We start from the raw sequence: 19,955 nt of genomic DNA on the forward strand, positions 1-19,955 counted from the left end.
TTATCTGACAGACCAAAACAAGGACATGCTGCAGAATAGTGCCCCTGTGGAAGCATAACCATAAGTATCTATGCAGTGCTGGACTAATTTAGCACTAGGGAAGGCAATATGGGAGCTGGTGTGGCTACGTCTTTGAAAAAAAATCAGTTTGATTCTTATCATTAGTCAAAAAAGCAAAAAGAGAATTGTTGGGAGTTTTGGGAACAGGAATGGAAGTAAAATAAAAATGTCGTTACGTCATTACATTGACTAACATCACCCATTCAAAAAGCATATAGCAGAATTAGAGAATGCAATACAATCAAGAGTCAAGCCAGGCCTAACTTACTGAATAAAAATTTGAAAAATTTTGACCAGTGTACTAGGTTTGTGTAGTGGGGTTTTTGGTAGTGGGGAATGGGCTACAATGGTGACCCCTGTACGAAGCTTCTTGAAGCTCTCCCGGCTCCAAGCCAGACCTGCCTCTGGCCAAGGCCAAGCCCATTAGCAATGGTGGCTGTGCCTCTGAGATAATATATTTAAGAAGGGGAACCTGAGAGGAGGGGACTTTGAGGACGAGTTATAAGAAGGACGCCTGTGTGAACACTGAGGTCAGTGGAAGGAAGGAGAAGGAAGGGAGGGAGATGCGTTGGAGCATGGAGCCCCCCTGTATCCCCTGGTGAGACGGCAGTGCCGCCCTCCCTGACACCCATGGAGGTCACCAAAGGAGCAGAGATTTGCCTGTGGAGGACCCCCAGGACTCTGTGGGAAGAAGCAATCCCCGTTGTTGTAGTCTGGGGCCGGGCGGACTGCAACACGTGGAGGTGACCCACGCTGGAGTGTCTCGAGAGGAATGCATCCCGTGGGGAGGACTCACAGCAGAGAGTTTGTGGAGGACTGTCTCCTTGGGAGGGATGCCACGTGGAGCAGGGAGAAGAATGCAGCGGAGTGCTTCCCTCCACCTTGGAGGAAGAAGCAGCAGGACTGGCTGAAACCCCATCCCCTGCCCCTGTACTGCTGGGAAAGGAGGTAGAGATATCAGGAGCAAAACTGAGCCTGGGAAGAAGGGAGGGGTGGGGGAAGGTGTTTTAAGATATGGTAACGCTTCTCACTCTCCAGTTTTCTTCCCCTAATGAGCCTGTCTTTTGCCTGTGACCTTTAAATGGGTGAGAGACCCCTCTCTGTCCTTATCTCCATTCCTGAGCCTTTTGTTTCATTTTTTTCCTTCCCAGCGCTGGGGGCAAGGGGTGAGTGAAGGGCTGTGTGGTGCTCAGAAGGGCCTCTGGGCTCAAGTCACTACACCAGCACAGCCAGATTCCAGCTACTGCTAAAGACCTGAAAAACCTCATCCCCTTAAACAGATCAGCAGCTAACTGCTAATTTTAAAAAGACAATAAATGCATAACAGATGTTGCACTTAAAGGATGCACAGCACCGCAGATTTTCATTTTGGGCATCTTGGCAGTGTTTACTCTGTACAGATTTCTAAATGTATTCATGTTATTAATCTCCTAGAGGTTGACAGTCAAAACAATCACTCTGAAGATAAACTTAAAAACCAGATAACTCAGTGAAAGGACAAATTCTGCACACCATATCCAAAGCCATGTACAGAACACACACACACACCTGAGTGCATTCATGATGAGGATTCTCCCAGAGCACAGACTCCCAAGTCTGCATTTGGCTGGTCTTGTGGTTTAAAGTCTCTCTGCAGGCCCTGGCACAAGGAGCACAGCATCCAAGGATGATGCATCCTGCTGACTATGGTGAAGGAATAGGATTTTTGACACCATGCTCTGTCTTGCTTGTCAAAACAGCTTTGTCTGAAATTGCATAATGGAGGACGTCAGCACAGACCTAGGAGCAGAGCCATGTAATTGCTGTGGCAGAACGAGCAGAGGATATAAAAATATTGCAAGATATGCAATAAACAGTAGGTATTTCTTTAAAGTTATTAGCAAATGGTTCAGAGATGTTCATATTTTCCTAAACTATACAACAATACATATCTATATATATTCAAAGTGTTATCAGTACCACACTCACCAAATGAATCCCAGAAGTGGGTTCAATTGCAGTTGCTTTCAGAAGGTGGCCCAGAGGGGACCCAATAAAGTAAGAGTCTCACTTCAGTGATGATCTTGCCATGGAGTCTGGAGTCAGCCAGGCATTCCCAGCAAGGGTCTAGTCTGTCTGGGAGATCTCATAGAAAAGGGTTCATACAGGGGAAGTTCTCAGAAAGACAGGCTCCATTTTAGGTAAAAAATAAGTAGTTTTTATATCTCAGAGACATAAGGGGGCATAGGACATCCCCACATGTAGCATGCAATGGTGCTGTTAATTTCCATTTTTCACCTGGGACAGTTAATAGATAATGATGGTTCTTATTTTCTCAGACCAAGTTTTATTTTTCCAGACTGCTTTACTTTTCTTCCAGGTAAAACAGCCAACAGCAGTTGCCAATTCCTACCTTCTCAGGATGTTTCCCTCCTTTTCCAGACTATTTTTCACCTTTCCAGATGATAAGTTGCTGTTACAGTTCCGTAGTTTTGTGCTTATCAGTGGTATCTTGGGATGTGTCCAGTTTCTCGGTACTCAGCCGTGCTTCAGAGATGCCAGCCACACTTCTCAAGGATACTCCTGGTTCCCAGGCTGGCAGGCATTTTTCCTGTCAGTATTTCAGCAGGCATCTTCTCCTGTTCTGTGTTTTTCTCTTTAGAACCAGGTTGCCTTTATGGCCGGTCCTATCAGTTGCTGAGTTATGCTTAGTCTTTAATAAACTGACAACGCTTGACTCAGGAAAACGGTAATGTGTAGGTGCCACACAAAGACTGAAAAAAAAAAGTGTTCTAAAGATGTTAAAATGTCATCTCTTCAGCATACAACTGTTTTTACCTCCTCTTTTTACCTTCCTTCTGATTCCCACCTCACCAATTTTTAACAATAGGCTGTATGACATTTCCTGAAGCTACTCAAATCTCACTTGGTACAAGGAGCCAGTAACTCATGTTCTTGCTCTGTAAAGCAAGGAATTCGATCTCTGAACTGTAATACTGGATTGCTTGTGGATATATATGAAGGAGCCTAAAGGAATTGTCTGATTGCATTTTTTCATACATTTTTCCATGCTATGTTTTTATGTCAATTTTGATTCCTCAGTTTCTGTGATTTCCATGTTTAGGCCAGACTTACAGAGGCTGAAGTCTGATTATTTGATGTAAAAACAATTATTCTAATAACAACACAAAAGGATTAGTGAGAATGTCATATTTTTTCTGATGTTGACCAAGACTGCTTGGCTTTGAAAAGGAAGTGTGCATGGAGAGAGGAAGCCTGGGTATCTTTCCTTTGTGATGCAGCCCCATTTCTCATGCCTTGCAGCCTTCCTGTTGATTTACAGACCCAGTGGGGTAAGAGGATAGTCCTCCAATGCTTTGCATGGTTCCGAGTTCCTAATTTTACTGACTGCAAAAGTACCAGATATAGCTGTGCAGGTTTTTTTACTTCTGAAGGAAAGAATATTCACTTGTATACTCAATGCTAGCGCTTTTTGAGTCATCTCTACTAGTATGCAAAAGGCCCCTTAGTGAAGTGCAGGCTGAGGGAGATAAGCCCTCTTCTCCTTGTGTCAGGAGGTACCTCCCACCATCTTAGTGAAAGCAGGGGGTAAAGGATAAAAGCAACAACTCTCCCTGTTTGCTTTCTCTGCACAGCAGTAGCTGGTCCAGTGCGCTTGACTTTCTCGCACAGAGACTTCCTTCTCCGTTGAACAAACAGGATGCAGCTAGTCCCATGCAAACACAAAAGTGTCAGAGCAAACAGCTCCCACTCGAGAAACCTAGCAGCACCACCGATTGCCTACTCACTGTCCATGAACTCCAGAAACGCTATGAAATGGAGGAGCAGACCAAGGAAGCAGGATTACCGCAGATGGCTGAGCCTAAGATGGTATTTTCTTGCTGAGCCAATTCTTGCCTTTCATAACACTGATGAGCTAATAGGCTTAACACTGATGAAATAATAGGCTGAGTGTGCTGTAATGCTATCTAAAGACCCCTAAAGCTTCAAAACGTAGCCTACTAAGTAAGTGTTGATCTGGTTACCTCCAGCTCCTTTCCGCAGTAGGTGCATTCAGTGGGTCAGACAAGAGCCCTGTGAAGGTGTCATCAGCCAGGACAGCTAACTCACTGCCAGACATCCAGAGGTAGTTTTGGCTACCTGACAAGCACCCCCCCATCGGTCCCAAATGGCCCTTTTGCCACCCACTTGGGGCTGGTGGCAGGGAAGCCCTGACTGGAGGCATGACATTACTGCAGGGTGCAGGGAGGTTCCTCCCATTGCAGGGGGCTGGTGCAGCCCTCCAGACACCCTTCACCATGCTCTCCTCTTCTCACCTAGCTTGTTCACAGCTTAACCAGCTGCTTTGAAGTTTTTCATGTGACATCTATGCCAAAGAGTTCTGGGAGATGCACGAATTTCGTTACCAAACATTTGTTAGATTATGTTGTGCTTGTCCAGAAATACCCTTTTTTCCCCCACCTCCCATCTTAAATGGGTAAAAATCTTGACCTGTTCCAGTTCAAGGAAGTGTCTGCCAACATTGAAAAAGAGGGTTGTATTCACCTCCAGGGCATCTGAGACAGACTTTTTTCTGATTCTTCAATAATTGGGAGAAGTTTTGAAAGCCACAATGAGGTGAATTCCCTTTCTTGGTCATATTTGTCCAGCATTGTCAGCTGTACTCGCATGCAATACCTACTGCCACGTCTGGGTAAAGCTTCTGCCTCAACAAATTATTTCCAAGCAGGTTTTCATTAGCTTTTGTGCCCCACCAGTGACAGTATCAGGAAATCTAATAAAACAAAATGTTAGAATGACATGGTGTAATCCTTCCTTTCTTTCTTTCATTGAAGTATTATCCTTCATCAGGGCAGACAAATACCCTTATCCTTTTCCTTGGTCAAAACTGTAGATCTACTGTATCTCCTTGGTAGGAGTAGGCCAATTTCTTGTCATATGTGGATAAATACATAAAGATAACACTAGTGATTTTACTGTGGGTTGTTGCAGATACAGTATTACTTTCATTTCAGTTGTAATTTCGCTGCCTACTGCAGCTCCTATTTAAGCCTCCTATTTTCTCAGTCGTTACCAGAACAGCAGTGTTAACTGATAGCTTCTTAGTCACTGGGAGTCTGTTTTCTCTGAGCTGTTGTTACACAATAAGCCTTGTCTCCCAGAAATAAAAAGGTGCTTGTTATGAATCTTCATTGATGAGTTTTTATTATACTTGTAGTGAACAAAAACCTGGGAAATTCACCCTAATGATGTTAAGTCACTCTGCAGCCCCTGTGTGGGGTTTACCAGCACTGAGTATTTTCAGACAGCGCCCATGAGCACTGCACCTTCAGCAGGATTTTGTACCGGATTGCCTGCCACTGGGTAAAACCCCATTAAGATACGCAAAAGTCATAACATGACCTTTGTGGAGTTTTTCAACCACAGCTGAAAATCATGCCATCAAAACACAGCCCATCTGTTTCTGTGTAATTATTTTCATCTTTTATTTTGTATAGCAACCATAACAATAGGCTCTGCAGGTGTTGCCATAATACAGGTTATCATGTTAGTATTTTGATCTAGTAATTTTGGATATGTCTTCTCTGTTCTTGTATCAAATTGACTTCCAAACCTGTACATAATGTGTGATGTTTATGGCTTTAATCTTCCATGCACTTCTTCTTTGTAAAACAAATTTTTATAAATTATAGTTTCAGATTACTCCCTACAGTCAAGAGCATACATGTTCTTTAGGTATTTACTTTCAATCATGATAATGTAGTTTTCTGCTGTTATTGTGGTTTTGCCTGCTACTATTTTTTTTTCAATTTTTTAAAATCCATCTATTTATTATTTATCTTCCTATATGTTTAACATTTCTTTATTTTGCTCTATGTGTATCTCTTTTCTTTTAGAAAGCTCAGGTTCTTCTGATGTAGAAATGTTTAAGACTGGCTGAATCCTCAGAAGAAATTGCTTCTCTTGATATCTGAATCAAAGTATTAGTAAAATTATACCTTCAATAGTACATGATTTCCACAAGGTTCACTGTTGCTGTTGATTATTAACAGGAGAGAATTATTGCATTTTCTCAGATTCACATGTTTGTGTAAAAGTCCTTTGGGATGTATAGATGCCACAATATTATGTTACTGATTCAGGAAAACAAATCAAATTACAAGTTGTAGGCCAAGAAATCTTTTGCTTAGTTTAACTTTATTGCTTCTATCCCTTTAAGTTTTAGTTGCTGTATTCAGCAGATATTTTAGCTTTTACATCACTGATTAAATTAAGAGGCAAATTAATTTAAGAGCTTTGACTGCTTTTGATTGTCAGCAATTTGGATGCTTATTAGTGTTTTAAAGTATATTTAATTAAACATGTATATCTTCACATCCAATAGTCAGTAAAACATTTAGCACTTATGTCTTCTTAAATTTATTTAAGTATTATCACTTTCTGTAATACAAGATGAGTTTTAAAGGCTGTATGCATAATTTCCTCATTCTGAAAGAATGACTAACTATTAATTGCACTGAATATAGCTTTCCTCTTGCCTATCTTTTATAATTAGAAAAATGAAATGGCCCTTACAAAGTGTTATGTCTTTGCTTGTTCCTAATAAAATATTATGTCCCTGCTCACTATCTATTTCAAAGAAAAAGGTTAAGAAAGACTGCAGATCAGAGGAGGGATCAGTTAGTCAATGCTTGAGATGGGTCTGGCATTTAGACATCAAGCTAAGTCACTGCTCTGAATCCTTTTTTTCTGTTCTTTCTTCCCCAAATTGAAAACCTGTTCTAGAACAACAGCAATCAGCCTTTTTCGTATCTTCCAAAGTAGTCCAGAAGGAGCAGTCACATAAACAAAAGCAGCCATAATACAGAAGGCTACATAAACTGGTGTTTCTTGTGATGAAGCACGAGTTTATTGTGTTTTCCTCTTCTCCAACACATTTAGGAAAGTTAAACCATTATCCCCTGCCTTCACCTTTCCCACAAATTCTTTGGTTGTAACTGTCAGGGAGGGGGAGGAGGTCTAAGTGGTGAAAACAAACCCCATGACATCTTTTCAAAGTCTCTTGGTGAGGAAGAAGAGAGCATGCAGCAAGTCAGAAGGTGTGACTGCACCAGCCCCATTTTAAACCCAGAAGGAAAATCCTGGCAGTTCTAGAAATTTTTCACTTTTTTATAGAACTATTTATTTGGGAATAGAAAGAAGAGATTATAGGCCCAACATGAGTTAAAGAAAGTGTCAATGACTTCTCCCTCCTTGTTTGTGAAGCTGAGTAATTACAAAATAACGGAATATGCTGAGTGTGATCAGGACACAAGGATTTGGACACCCTTCCCAAGAAGATGGCCTCTTTTACCTTTTATTAAAGGAATTTGGGGTTTGATGTTTAAAGGAGCGACAGCAGAACTGGAGATTTCTGCAGTTGATTTCTGTGGAGATGAATTAACCTCCCGGGGTTTATTTGCTTGTTTGGTAAGGTCCCCTAGGCCTTCCTTTGCATCAGTGGAAAACCACACCTACGCCAGGTCTCCCCATTCCTGGGAGGAGCTGAAGATCCTATTTCAGGGTAGCTCAGCCTGGTAACATGCCAAGCCCCACTCGCTGTGTTTTCAGGGTGCAAGACAGAGGTGGGAAGGGCGGTGTTTGGACATACTTCTGCTGTGTCAGAGCATGCAGGCAGACGCGTTATACTAAGCAGCAATGGAGTCAGTGGAGTTTTCCTTAACAGGCGGACGGGCTGCACGGGGGCACCACCACTGTATGCCTGTGTGAGGAGATGCTTTTCTGTTTTTTAAAGTTGCAGTGGGTGCAGGTGCCCAGGCGCTGGCAGCAGGGGCTGCGGGGTGGCCTCTGTGAGGTGAGGCCGGGGCTGCCCCATGTCGGCAGCAGCCCCTTCCAACCTGCTCCAACGGACCCACCACCTGGCACGGCTGAGCCCTGCAGCCAAGGTGGTGGTGCCTCAGAGAAAATGTGTGTAAGAAAGGGCAGCAAATGTTGGGCAGGCAGAGGAGGAGGGAAAAAAAAGAAGAGTTGATAAACAGCAGAGGAAACACCAAGGTCAGAGGAGGAGGAGGTGCTCCAAGGTGGAACACATACTGCCTGAGCCCGTGGAGGGCCCACCCCAGAGCAGAGAAGTGGGAGAGGGAGGGCAGGGCCCAGAGGCATGTCTGTGTGTCAACTGACCACATCCCCCTCCTGTGCTGCTCCTCCCCTTGCCGAAGGGACAGAGTGTGGCCTGCAGAGAGAACACAGGGATGAGAGGAGCCTGGAGTGACAGTGCACTAGGGAAAGGGGAGAGAAAAGATGTATTTTAATGTTCTTCTTCTTGCTTCCCAATACCTGAATCAGTAATTAAATATCTGTATTAATTGGCCATAAATTAATTTCCCCAATTCGAGTCTGTTTTGCCCATAAGGGTAATTGGTAAGTGATCTCCCTGTCTTTATCTCCACCCATGACCTTTCTTGCTTCTGTTTTTCCTATTTCCTTCTCGCATTTCACTGGGGAAAGGGGGACTGCGCAAGGGGCTGGGTGGGAGCTTGGCATTAAGCTTTGGGCCTAAAATCAGAGACAAACAACGACAAAAAGGAGAAATTTAGGCTGTTAGTTTTTGTGTTCACTTTGCATCGTTGACAGGGGTTGTCCATGTTTCTTCTCCCTGCCCTTCTGAACTTCACGTCAGAAACTTAGGAGACTTGCCCTTTTCAATCAGCTTAGTACTTTGCACATCTATAAAATAAAATGACAGCTTCTATGAGACTGATTACACAGTTCTTTGGGTAAAAAAGCCTGTTTGATCTTTCGCAAAGTCAGTGAGACCTTGAGCTGCTCAGGCTTTGCACAGCAGTTTATAAGAGCATTGTTTCTAGAAGCTCACTGGAAAGAGAACATGTGTTAATCTGAACTCATATCCAGGTTAATAAATACAAAGGTATAAACCATCCCAAGTGAACAACTTCCATGAATCTGCCTCTATCCTCTTCTTGTCAAATAGAAGGCGTATCATTCTTAAATCTGTTCAATATTAATTTAATTCTTACTTAAGAAACCCTTATTCCGTGAGAATCTAGTCATTCTTTCCCCAGCTCCTTTACTGTTTTGCCTGAAGGCATACATAAGTACAATACAAACTTCAGAAGCCAATACAAAACACCCTACAAAGGAGTTGTAAAGGATGATGGAAATGGTTACCAAAGAAACAAAGTAGGCATAATAAAGGTACTCTTAAAATAAAAATAGCAGCATTTATTAGGAGATTATAATACATGCCAAAATAAAAGTGTCTTTTAAACCACCGAGTATGTTTATGCATTATATTTACATCCCATTTTAAAACTAGAATTTGTTTTTGTATTTGCGTACATGGTTAAAAATAAATATTTAAAAAGATGATTCAAGAACAGATGCATACAACGAGGAAAAGGGAACCCTGGCTTGAAATGAAGCCATTCCAAGTGTAAGTTAAGAGCACAGAATGTGTTAGGGTTGAAAATTTAAATATGTCCTACTTAAACTGAGAAGGTAAAATTTTGTAAAGACAAGAACAAATCACCTAAAAAGTAACAATGCAAGCCTTTTTTCTTTTTTATAATATCACATCAAAATTACACAGAAGACCCCAGTGATCGCTAGGGAATCTGCCACAGTCTAGTTTTTCCAATCCGATTAAGTCCATACTTCGTGGAATAATCTGTGCCCCGTCTGCTGCAGGCCGAAAGTAAATGCGGTCAAACCTCATCTTGCACTTGTACTCTGCATCCAGGTTGGTATTGGAGTGGGTGTCCCAAGTATAGCGGCAGTGTTGAGGTTTACCTAAAAACTCCCAGATATCTGTAATGCTGTTCGGTAAGTTACCCAGTTTAGTAACCTGGAAGTAGAAGGAGGGGAAAAAAATCCACAAAATACTGAATTCACAAATTTTACCTTCAAAAACAGAACTGAATTGTCACAGTATCACTTTTTTCTGCAAAACATGAGTTGTTAAAAACAAAGATATTGGAGATGTTTCTAAATTGTGGTATTTCTCAGGATACTCTAAAGCGTGACCAATTCCTGTAGTGCTTTCTAAATTCAAAACATGTTGTTACCAAGTAAACGTTCAACTCTAAGCTTTGAGGCACGAGGGTCAACACTGTGTTCTTGGAAACAATCTTGTTCCAGTTCACTGCAATGGAATTTCGCGATAGGGAAAGATGAAACACTGACCTTTTAGTAATAATGCACAGATTTCACTTTTAATATCAGCAGCCAAAAATTACTTCTAATTTTGCATGTCTTGATGATGGGGGTTTAACTTTAAACTCCCAAGTCCTATTTCTCCAGAGCACCCTCTTCTTGCATTGATTCTACAAGCATTAACTCTCTGAGAACCGGAGAGTTGAGCAAGTAAAGATCAGGTTCTCAAAGTGAGAAGATGTGTTTGAAGTCAAAACTTCATCGACTATCCCTGCATCTTCTCAGGTATCAATACTGCCAATAAAACATTTTGTTATTGGGGGGTGGGGGTGCGTGGAGCTCTTCATATACATCACCTCAGCTATAAAAATGCCTTAGCATAACAATGCTGCAGCTTCTACTTAGTCACGATTGCACTTTTTAAGAATAAATACTGCGTATCTCTGTTCTGCCTAAGCAGGTCACTTCTCATAAAGACAACAGAAAAAGCTCAAAAGATTTTGTTGCAGTATCTACTCAAAATAACAAGGTTGCTTATTTCTATTTACCTCACTGTCTCTGAGGTTTGTATCCCCTCCAAATATAACGGTGGTGGACTCGGATTCCTTCTGCATTTTGTTTAACACTATTTGCAGTTGCTTTATACGTTCCTTAGAGTGATTTTTAGTGCTCTCCAGATGAGAGGTCATAAGGCAAAGTTCATTACCAGATATGCACACCTGTATGTGAAACAAAGGCAGTGTTACTACCCACACCACGATAGGAAGTTCAAAGACAAAATCTAATCACAAAGTAAATTACTGAATGACAGAGCTCTGGTTAATATTAGTTTTACATTGAAGAAAACTGGCTTACAGGAGGATAACAGGCTTTTAGGTTTGTTTTCAGAGGTTATGAGACTTGAAAACAAAGTACAGCCAGTAACTTTGATAAAAGATTTAAGTTCACCAATATGAAATGCAACTGGGTTTGTATGTTGGGAGAAGTTTTCGGCTGTTTGAGACTCACAGAATAAAGCCAGTCCAGCTTCTCCTGGGATTTTTTGTTTTGAAGGCAGAAACACAGCTGTTTAGTATATACTGACTCACTCACATGCACAACCAAAAGGTTCCTCATCATGGAGGTTGTTGGAAAAGGTATTATCTCATGTTTCAGTAGCTTCACTCTTGATTTTTTCAACATTATGACAGTGAAATAGCCATCTATGTTACCTAAAGAGGAACAGTAAAAGAAATGGTCAAGGGTATGTTCTGCCATGCCACAAAGAAGTTAAGGTTCTGAAAGAGACCTTTTTACCATGATCTGGGAGAATCACGTGAATTTGTAAGATGTTCGAAGTCATTAGTTAAAAGTTTCATAGTAGTGAATTTTTCAGATTTTTTAAAATGCAAATATTTAAGAAATTACTCATCTCTGCCACTTTTTTGGCTACCCTTGCTATCAGTCTTTCAAAAAAGAAAAAGGAAACCACCAGGCAAGCTAGATTTTCACATGCATAATTTGCATCAAACTATATCCTGGTATCAAAACACAGAAAGTGAGTTAAGTGCCTCCTTCGTCACTTTACTCTTTTCATTTCTACAATGGTCATAAGATTTTGGCAAGGAAGACAGACTAAAACCAAACTTTTTTCCAGTTTCTGTCTTTAGAAACTGACGGTTATTTCTTACCTGGAATAATAGTGTAACTGCCTGCTCTCATCTGTAGAAGACAGAGATGTGGTGGGACGACCTCTTGTAAAAACACAACATCTGGACTGTATCTGAAATCGGCAAGACAAGCTTTTGAATTAACTACTGAAAGGCAGTACGGTTACACTCTGAGGCCAAATGGAACGGGGTCAGGGATTTCAGATGCACCTTGTGCTCCTCTTCCTACATATTATAAGAATCTGCTTTTTAAAAAAGAAAAAACTCCATCATATTTAGTAGCACACAGACACATCACCATTGTTAAAAGGGAGGAAACAATGATTATGGATATGGAACTGACATGGTCATAAAACATATGACTTCCTTGTATCTTGATCCTGCAAATATTTGCACAGGTTTCATATATTACACACACAAGGACTTCAACTTAAGCAGCTGCAAAGCAGCTTTGGAACATGTTCTGCAACATCTAAGTTCTCCAGGAGATTCCAACTGCCAGCTCATTCCCTTACAACAGACCCCCTCAGGTAACCTGCCATTCATTTTCTCCAGTCTCCAATATTGTTGACAAGCTCTTTTGTTTCTTAGAGCTGTGCAACCAGTAACAGTTCATGTGGGGCAGCAGTCCTGAAAATGCTGATTACACATGACTTTACAACTGTCCCTATTTTCGCTAACTGCTCTAAGGAGGTGAAGGACCAACCTAAGGCCTTATTTACAGAAGAAAAATATTGTCACCCTAGATTAACAAAATCAAGTGAAATTTTATTTAGTTAAGGCGTTTCTGCTGTTTTAAGAGGAACTTAAATTATCACTTGTTTAAATCACTTAATTTACACTGATAAGCTACTGTATTAAGATAAATCAATTTATATAATTGTTATATTGTTTAAATATATTCATTGGAGGCTTCCACTGGTGGAACTATAAAAGGTAATCACAGAATCTATTGCTTTTATCTTATCTTGCACATTTTCTTTTTTGATAGACAAGTAACAGCAACGGCAAGAGAGCCACTTTTCACATTTCACTAAAAAAAAAAAAATCTTTTTTGTTGTTTCAAACAGTTTGCTCTAGCGTGAAATTATTCATACTACTGGAATAAGGCAAACAAGTTGCTTGCAGTTTTACTTTTCTCTCATGGACAGGATAGAAGTATGCTCTTGACATATGACTGCAACTTGAACACTATTGTTCATTATAAAAAAGCTTTTCAAAGTAGTCATCTAACCTTTGGGATGCTGCATAGGTTCACACCTCTTCTAACCAGTATATCAACTTTTATTCATCTATTTAGGATTTATAACATGATTGGATTGTTGCATCTAACGTTAAAATAATCTGGGCATGAAGATTTGTAACTGTCTAAAACAAGAAGTTTGCTTTCTCCTTTAAAGCTGGGTACCTGACAATACAAAGATGAAGTCACACTTACAATGCCAGGTAAGAACAGATTCCTCTAGCTCGTTCTTTTAGATTTCCTAGATCCAGCCCATCAACGTTCCAGGTTATCAGTGAGAAGCTGCTGTCATCTTCTTGTTGCCTCGAGTCTGCACTATTGACACCAGCGTTGCTAGTAGTTGCATCTGCTGTGAGGTCAATACTAAAGAGAGAATTTACTTGTTTGTCAACATGCACAATACTGGTTTTCCTGCAATTACCTCCCTTAACTTCTAAAGGAAAATGTTTTAGACCCATCACAACTTACAGGTGGCCATCTAAAACTTTCCCAACAAATAAGTTAACATGTATTGATCTCAACATGATTTAAAAGTGCAGTAACTAAAACATACAGACCTCAGCCATACAGAGCCTTAGCACACAGGTGAAGTGTTTTTTTCCTCCTCCTTACAGACACAAGGTAACACTTACCATTCTGATTTAAGTTAACCAGACAGCAACCAATGTAATCCAAAGCACTTCAGTAATTCAACTCTTTTCCCATGCTCAAGGCAGGCTGTGTGTATCAGTTTTTCAAACACTTTCCAGCATATTAGATACAAAGAACTGCAGGCAGGACCTGCTTTTATGTGCCCATCTTTGTAGTATAGCTGAGATTCTTCCAGTTGCTGAACCCCTTGAGGAGGTACACATGCAAACTCACTCTGTGACAAATCGACAGTCCTTTTTTGGGGGAATATTCACCCCAAATCCCACCTCAAAAACACAGGCCCTGTCTACCCTGTTGATCTGATAAAGGCTAAACAGCACTGTTAAAGTCTGAGTGCTCAGTCTAGTAACTGTTTAGGGACTATGTTGCTAAAGAAAATCGCTCTGCCTGCTAATACATGGTTGTACTGGTTTTGGCTGGGATAGAGTTAATTTTCTTCATAGCAGCTCATACGGTGCTGCATTTTGGACTTGTGACCAAAACAGTGTTGATATCACAGCAATGTGTTAGCTATTGCAGAGCAGCGCTTACACAGCGTCAAGGCCTTCTCTGCTTCTGCTGCCCTGCCAGCGAGAGGGCTGGAGGTGGGCAGGAGGCTGGGAGGGGACACAGCCGGGACAGCTGACCCCAACTGACCAAAGGGACATCCCAGACCATATGACATTGTGCTCAGCAACAAAAGCTGGTGGAAAGGAGGAGGAAGGTGGTACGTTCAGGGTTACAGCATTTGTCTTCCCAAGTAGCCGCTACACATGATGAAGCCCTGCTTTCCTGGAGATGGCTAAGCCTGCTGATGGAAAGTGCTGAACAAATCCCTTGTTTTGCTTTACTTATTAAAATGTCTCTATCTCAACCCATGACTTTTCACACTTTTACCCTTCCAATTCTCTCCCCCATCCCACTGGGGAGAAGTGAGTAGATGGCTGCGTGGGGCTGCGCTGTCCATGGGGTTAAATCACAACACTGATCCAATGTAAATCCCTTGAGTAAAGGGAAAGTCCGTAACAAAATACCTTAAATAGTATAGCTAAGACTAAACAAACTGTATTTTGGAAAAGTTGGGGTACCAGAGTTTTGTTTTTAAACAGAGAATTTGTACGCACACATGAAAATAAGGCCTTGAACTAAAACAAATCTATTCCCTAGAACTTAGTATTGGCTTTATACTTGGTGCTGCACAAACAATGTGAGATTCTGCTACCATGCACATGTAAGCTAAACTGAACAGAAAAAGAAAAGCAAAGGAGAGGAAGCTAAAGGATAATTTAAGTAGGTGAATAACATGGTATATGCCTCCAATATTTCCATGATGACATTTTATATTTCTACTGTAAGCTGAAGGACTATGAGATGAAATATTAAAGTCTGTATGGTCTGCAGTGATCCTCCCCCAACTGGGAGATCTCCAGGTAGTCCTCCCTCCCAACACATGCTGCATACAACAGCTCAAGACAGAACCCACAGAGCAAAGACAGACAGAGGCTGGAAAATAAAGAGGTGCTGCCAACTTGATACAGATATATTCTGACTCACCATGGACTACCTAGAGACCAATATTCAACAGACTTGCATTTTTTCTTACATACATATCAAGCAAAACCAGGTATTCTGTTATCAAATGCAGCTTATTCACAACTACAAAGATCATAAGGGCTCTTCTACATATCATGCAAGTCTGTAATAAATAAATCTATAGGAAAAAAGCTTCCCTCAGGACTGTGAAGGGCAGGGATCTGTGAAAGTTCAATTCCATGGGCAGTTCAATACCCCTGGTATGCCCTACAGGTATGCCGTGAGATTGTAAGAAAGACACAGATCTTAGATCCTAACTGCCACAGGTACATTTAACAAGCTGTGCACGTACATGTCAACTTTATTTATAAAAATATAAATACACATTCATCTAGCATATGACATACACGCACAGTTTACACATATACAAATGTGCGTGCGTACAGTAAAACCTGCACGTGTATTGCTGCACAAGACAAGACAATGAAAGAAAATGACCACGTCCCTTCTCGGAAAGGCTCACAATCTACTAGGCCGGAGGGAAGGTGGCTGAAGCATTCGCAGAGGGCAAGTGCAGCCCCGCAAGAGGAGCTGGCTGTTCCCCTCGAAGCGGGCAGCCTTAGGAAACAACGAGAGCCAGTGTGGCAGCCTACCTGTGAGGCGCGGAACCTACCTGCCTCCCCACCGGGCAGCAGAGGTGCTGAGTCAGGCGGGGAGGGGAGCGCTGCCACCCGGGAGACGGCTCTCTTCCAGCCGAGGGGAACCTGCCCGCCTCCGGGGAGCTACGGCGCTCCCCCTCCCCTCGCCCCGCCGATCCACCTCCTCCCGCCCCGGGGGTCACCTACCAGCTCCCGGGTCCCGCGCAGGCCGCCGGCACCCCGCCCGCCGCCTTCTCCTCCTCCTTCTCCTTCTCCAGCGGTGACTCGAAATAAGCGTTCAGCGCCCTCTGAAACAGAGGCGAATGGCAGGGAAGGGGCCGCCGCCGGGGCAGCCCGGCGCCCCCGCCGCCACCGCCGGGCGTACCTGCATGTGCCAGTCGTTGCCGGCCAGGAAGCTCCGCGCCACCGCCGCATCGCTGCTGGTGATGGCAGCGAACTCGGAGCACAGCACCTTCCTCCGCTTGGCGAGGTGCAACGCCTCCTCATCCTCCTCCTCCGCCGGCAGCGGCTCACCCGCCTGCGGGCCCCGGGCCGCCTCGTCCTTCTCTTCCCGCCGCCGCCCCTCCGCCGCCTCCATGGCTGCCCGGCGGCGGGGCAGGCGGACGGAAGCCGTAGGGAAGCCCCACCCGCCGGGGTTATCGTTCCGGAGCGCGGGCGGTCGGCGGGGCGGTCAGGGCAGCATGGGGTGCACGGTGGAGAGCCTGAGGGAGGCCATAAAGTACATGGTGGAGTCGCAGGGCTTCGACCGGGTGCTCCGCAAGGTACGGGAGAGGGCGGCGGGGCCCCCGGGCGGGCGTCCCACCATAACAGCAGCCCCTCACGGGAGCGACGGCAGTTCGCCCGAGGCGGGGCCGCTCCTTTAAAAGCCGTTTTTCCCCTCCCAGAATAAAAGGCCGAGCTGGGCTGAGGTGCGGTTCCTTACGCGCCGTCTCGCTGCTGGAGACCCGGCCGCGGTCTGGCGGGGCCACGCTGTCCTGCGGGGCAGCACCCGCCTCGGGCGGGCGGGCGGACGGGCGAGCGACAGCCTGGCTGACGGTAGCCCCGGGCCAGGCCGCCGGGGCCGGGGCAGGCGCTGGCCGAGGCCTGGGGTGCGTTCGCTGAACCTCGACCGCGGTGGCGCGGGCCTGCCGTTGTTTTCCCCGGCTTCGAGATCTCCGAACGGCGGTGTGCGGTCGTGGTGGTGACACACGGTAGAAAACACAGTTGTTGCTCGATAGCTCTTAAATACTAGAGCTGCTTTCCATTACCTCTCTGAAGACGAGGATTGTGCTAAATAACTGTTAAAGGATTTCGCCAAACTGTGGGTATCTCTAGGCTTGCTTTATTAACAACTCAGAGTTGGGCCATCACCTCAGTGAGTGGCAAGGACATTACATGACATTATGCAATACAAAAGTCTTTGGTGTTTTTCCATGATCTCTCAGTCCCCAATTCTTCATCAATTTCAAAAGTCCATTATATTCTGCAGCTTTGGCTGATTCTCATCGTTCCATTCCAGTTCCTCTTTTGAAGTCACTGCTCACTGGTGTAGTCTTTGGTCATCATGGTTACTTATCTTCTTAAACAATCTTCATCATAATTCACCTTTAGACTTCTGAGAAAAAACTCAAGATGTTCTGTTTAACATATTTTTAATCTATGTCTAAGTTTAAATGCCTAACCTTTATAAATGGCTTACTTTAAGTTAATCACATATTTCTTATCTTTTGTTATGTCTAAAACTTAATATCTAAGATTAATTTCTGTTAATTCAGCTTGACAGGGGGCAAATGAGCAGTACTGGCATTGGACTGTCAGTATTGTTCTTTGAACACCTGTATTCTATCAATTAAACCTGTAAGACTGTATCTATTTATCAATTATTAACAGTATCTTAATAAAGAGCCTTCTAAGAGCTTTCTTTTTTTACGAATTCCCTCCTTTTGTTTTCATCGCACTCTTGCGATCCAACACAACATTGAAATAGTATAATTATGCAAACTATTATGACTGTAATTATTAATAATAATTCTATTGGTATTGGCATCCCGATATCGTAATGCAAACTTTTTCCACAAGGTGTCGCTCCAGGAAAAGGTAGCGATAAGTACAGCTAAAAATAATACAACGGTTCATTATGCTTTGGATTCTTTACGGGCATGAGAATGACGGATCCAAGTCTCTTTCCTAGATACCTTAATAGTATAAAAAGAAGTTAATAAAACAGTATAAGGCCCTTCCCATTTTGGTTCAAATCTGTTTTTCCTTTTAAAATTCTTAATACAAACTTTGTCTCCTGGTTAAATATTATGAACCTGAATTTCGGGAGTTATTCCCTGATACCAATAAGCATGATTGCACATTTGAAAAAAGAATTCTGCAAATATAAAAGATTTTGTGTGACCTGCTCATCTTCATCCAAAAGACTTGTTTTTGCTGGCATATACGTACTTGGTACAGCAAGTATTCTCCTAAATAAAATTTCAGCTGGGGAAACCCCAATTGGCTGTCTTGGGGTATTTCTTATATCCCACAAAACTAAATTTAAAGCATCAGGCCACTTTAGGCCAATCTGTTTACAAACCTTAACTAATTTTTCTTTTAAAGTTTTGTTCATTCATTCTACTTGGCCAGATGATTCGGGGTGACGTGGATGGAGTATGAAGTTGACCAAAAATCCTTAAAGAATTATAAATTTGAATTAAAATTGCAGCTGTGAAGTGACTTCTTCAATCAGAATCAATAACTTCAGGAACTCCATATCTTGGGATTATTTACTTCAGCAAAATTTTTACTACTGCCTTTGAATCATTTTTTTTAGTAGGAAAAGCTTCTACTCATCCTGTTAACTGATCAGCTATCGCTAACATGTAAGAGTACCCCATTGTTTTTGGCATTTCAGCATAATCAATTTGGAGTTTTTGAAAAGGAAAGGTGCCTGGAGGTCTTTTTCCACTGGGAGTCTTAATTCATACAGAAGCATATTGTCTATAAAGTTTACATCCTTCACAGATTCTTTTAGCTGCTGCATAAATTCCTGAGGCAGTCTGGAGCACTGGTGAATCTGGAGCACTAAGCTCTCTGGCCCCCCATGAGTTTTTTTGTGGTGCCATCACGTGAACAGTAATAAATACCTTTTCAGGAGAACAGGTTTGTTGTTTAACATCTGTTGACCTCCTTGTCTTTGAGCTTCAAGCCAGATCCATTGCTCTTCTTTAGGGAGATCTTCATATAACCTGTTTATGTCTGGGAGTTTGGATGTCACCTCATGTTGTGATGGACACAATCTGTCGTGTTGCTGCTCTAGCTGCCTGATCAGCTAAAGAGTTTCCTTTTGAAATCATATTTTGTTTCGGAGTGTGTGCATTTATATAAATGACAGAAATTTCAGAGGGTAGCTGTATTGCCTCTAATAATTCTTTGATCTGTTTTCCATGAGCAATAGTCTTTCATGCTGACAGTAGGAAACCCCTTTCTTTTCATAAGGTCCTCGTCACACACAGATACCAAAAGCATATATAGAGTCCGTGTAAATGTTAGCCCTTGTCCCAATTGCATATTTAGTAGCTTCTGTAAAGGCAATTATTTCTGCTCCCTGTGCATTTAAAGGTGCAGGCAAAGGTCCCGCCAGCAGTACCTGTGTTTCCGTAGTCACTGCGAAACCGGTTCATCTTCGACCTTCTTCATAATAGGAGGAGCCATCTCTGAAGAGGTTCAAATCAGGGTTATCTAAAGGTTAATCTTTCAAATCATCTCATGGTTTGCTGGTTTCACTTAATAGTTGAACACAGTTATGATTATCTTTTTCTCCATCGGAGGGTAAAAGCAGTAGGGTAGCAGGGTTTGAAGTGTTGCACCTTTCCAATTCTAAATTATTAGCCAATAACAGAATTATATCTATGTGCCGTTTGAGGAGATAAACCTTTCTCCGCATGTTGTTTTCACAATATCTCTACCTCATGGGGTACACAGACAGTTAGTGGATGCCCTAGAACAATTGTCCTGTTTTTTTCTACTATCTCAGCTGCT

At 42.6% G+C, this 19,955-nt stretch overlaps 1 protein-coding gene and 1 long non-coding RNA gene across 2 annotated transcripts; both read right to left on the reverse strand.

Moving 5' to 3' along the window:
- Nucleotides 1–9,288: 9,288 nt before the first annotated feature.
- TDP2 (tyrosyl-DNA phosphodiesterase 2) lies at nucleotides 9,289–16,635 on the reverse strand. Its single transcript, XM_074823320.1, has 7 exons — nucleotides 16,312–16,635; nucleotides 16,134–16,234; nucleotides 13,321–13,488; nucleotides 11,904–11,995; nucleotides 11,326–11,444; nucleotides 10,782–10,952; nucleotides 9,289–9,925 (listed from the first exon to the last, which is right to left on the reverse strand). The coding sequence occupies exons 1-7, from the start codon at nucleotides 16,522–16,524 to the stop codon at nucleotides 9,644–9,646; spliced, it is 1,146 nt and encodes a 381-aa protein (XP_074679421.1). The 5' UTR covers nucleotides 16,525–16,635; the 3' UTR covers nucleotides 9,289–9,643.
- Nucleotides 16,636–17,247: 612 nt separating this feature from the next.
- LOC141923039 (uncharacterized) lies at nucleotides 17,248–19,727 on the reverse strand. The gene is made up of 2 exons (XR_012623166.1): nucleotides 19,564–19,727; nucleotides 17,248–19,172 (listed from the first exon to the last, which is right to left on the reverse strand). It is a non-coding gene; the product is annotated as an uncharacterized LOC141923039 (long non-coding RNA).
- Between the last annotated feature and the right edge of the window lie 228 nt (nucleotides 19,728–19,955).

Source organism: Strix aluco, chromosome 1, assembly GCF_031877795.1.
Source record: "Strix aluco isolate bStrAlu1 chromosome 1, bStrAlu1.hap1, whole genome shotgun sequence".
NCBI classification, from domain to species: Eukaryota; Metazoa; Chordata; class Aves; order Strigiformes; family Strigidae; genus Strix; species Strix aluco.

Excerpts from the sequence above, each read along its gene's own strand:
- TDP2 (XM_074823320.1), bottom strand. The coding sequence starts at position 16,524 with ATGGAGGCGGCGGAGGGGCGGCGGCGGGAAGAGAAGGACGAGGCGGCC. Across the intron at positions 16,235-16,311 it reads GCAACGACTGGCACATGCAG|AGGGCGCTGAACGCTTATTT; the intron begins GTACGCCCGGCG and ends CCTCTGTTTCAG. Across the intron at positions 9,926-10,781 it reads CAAACCTCAGAGACAGTGAG|GTTACTAAACTGGGTAACTT; the intron begins GTAAATAGAAAT and ends TTCTACTTCCAG.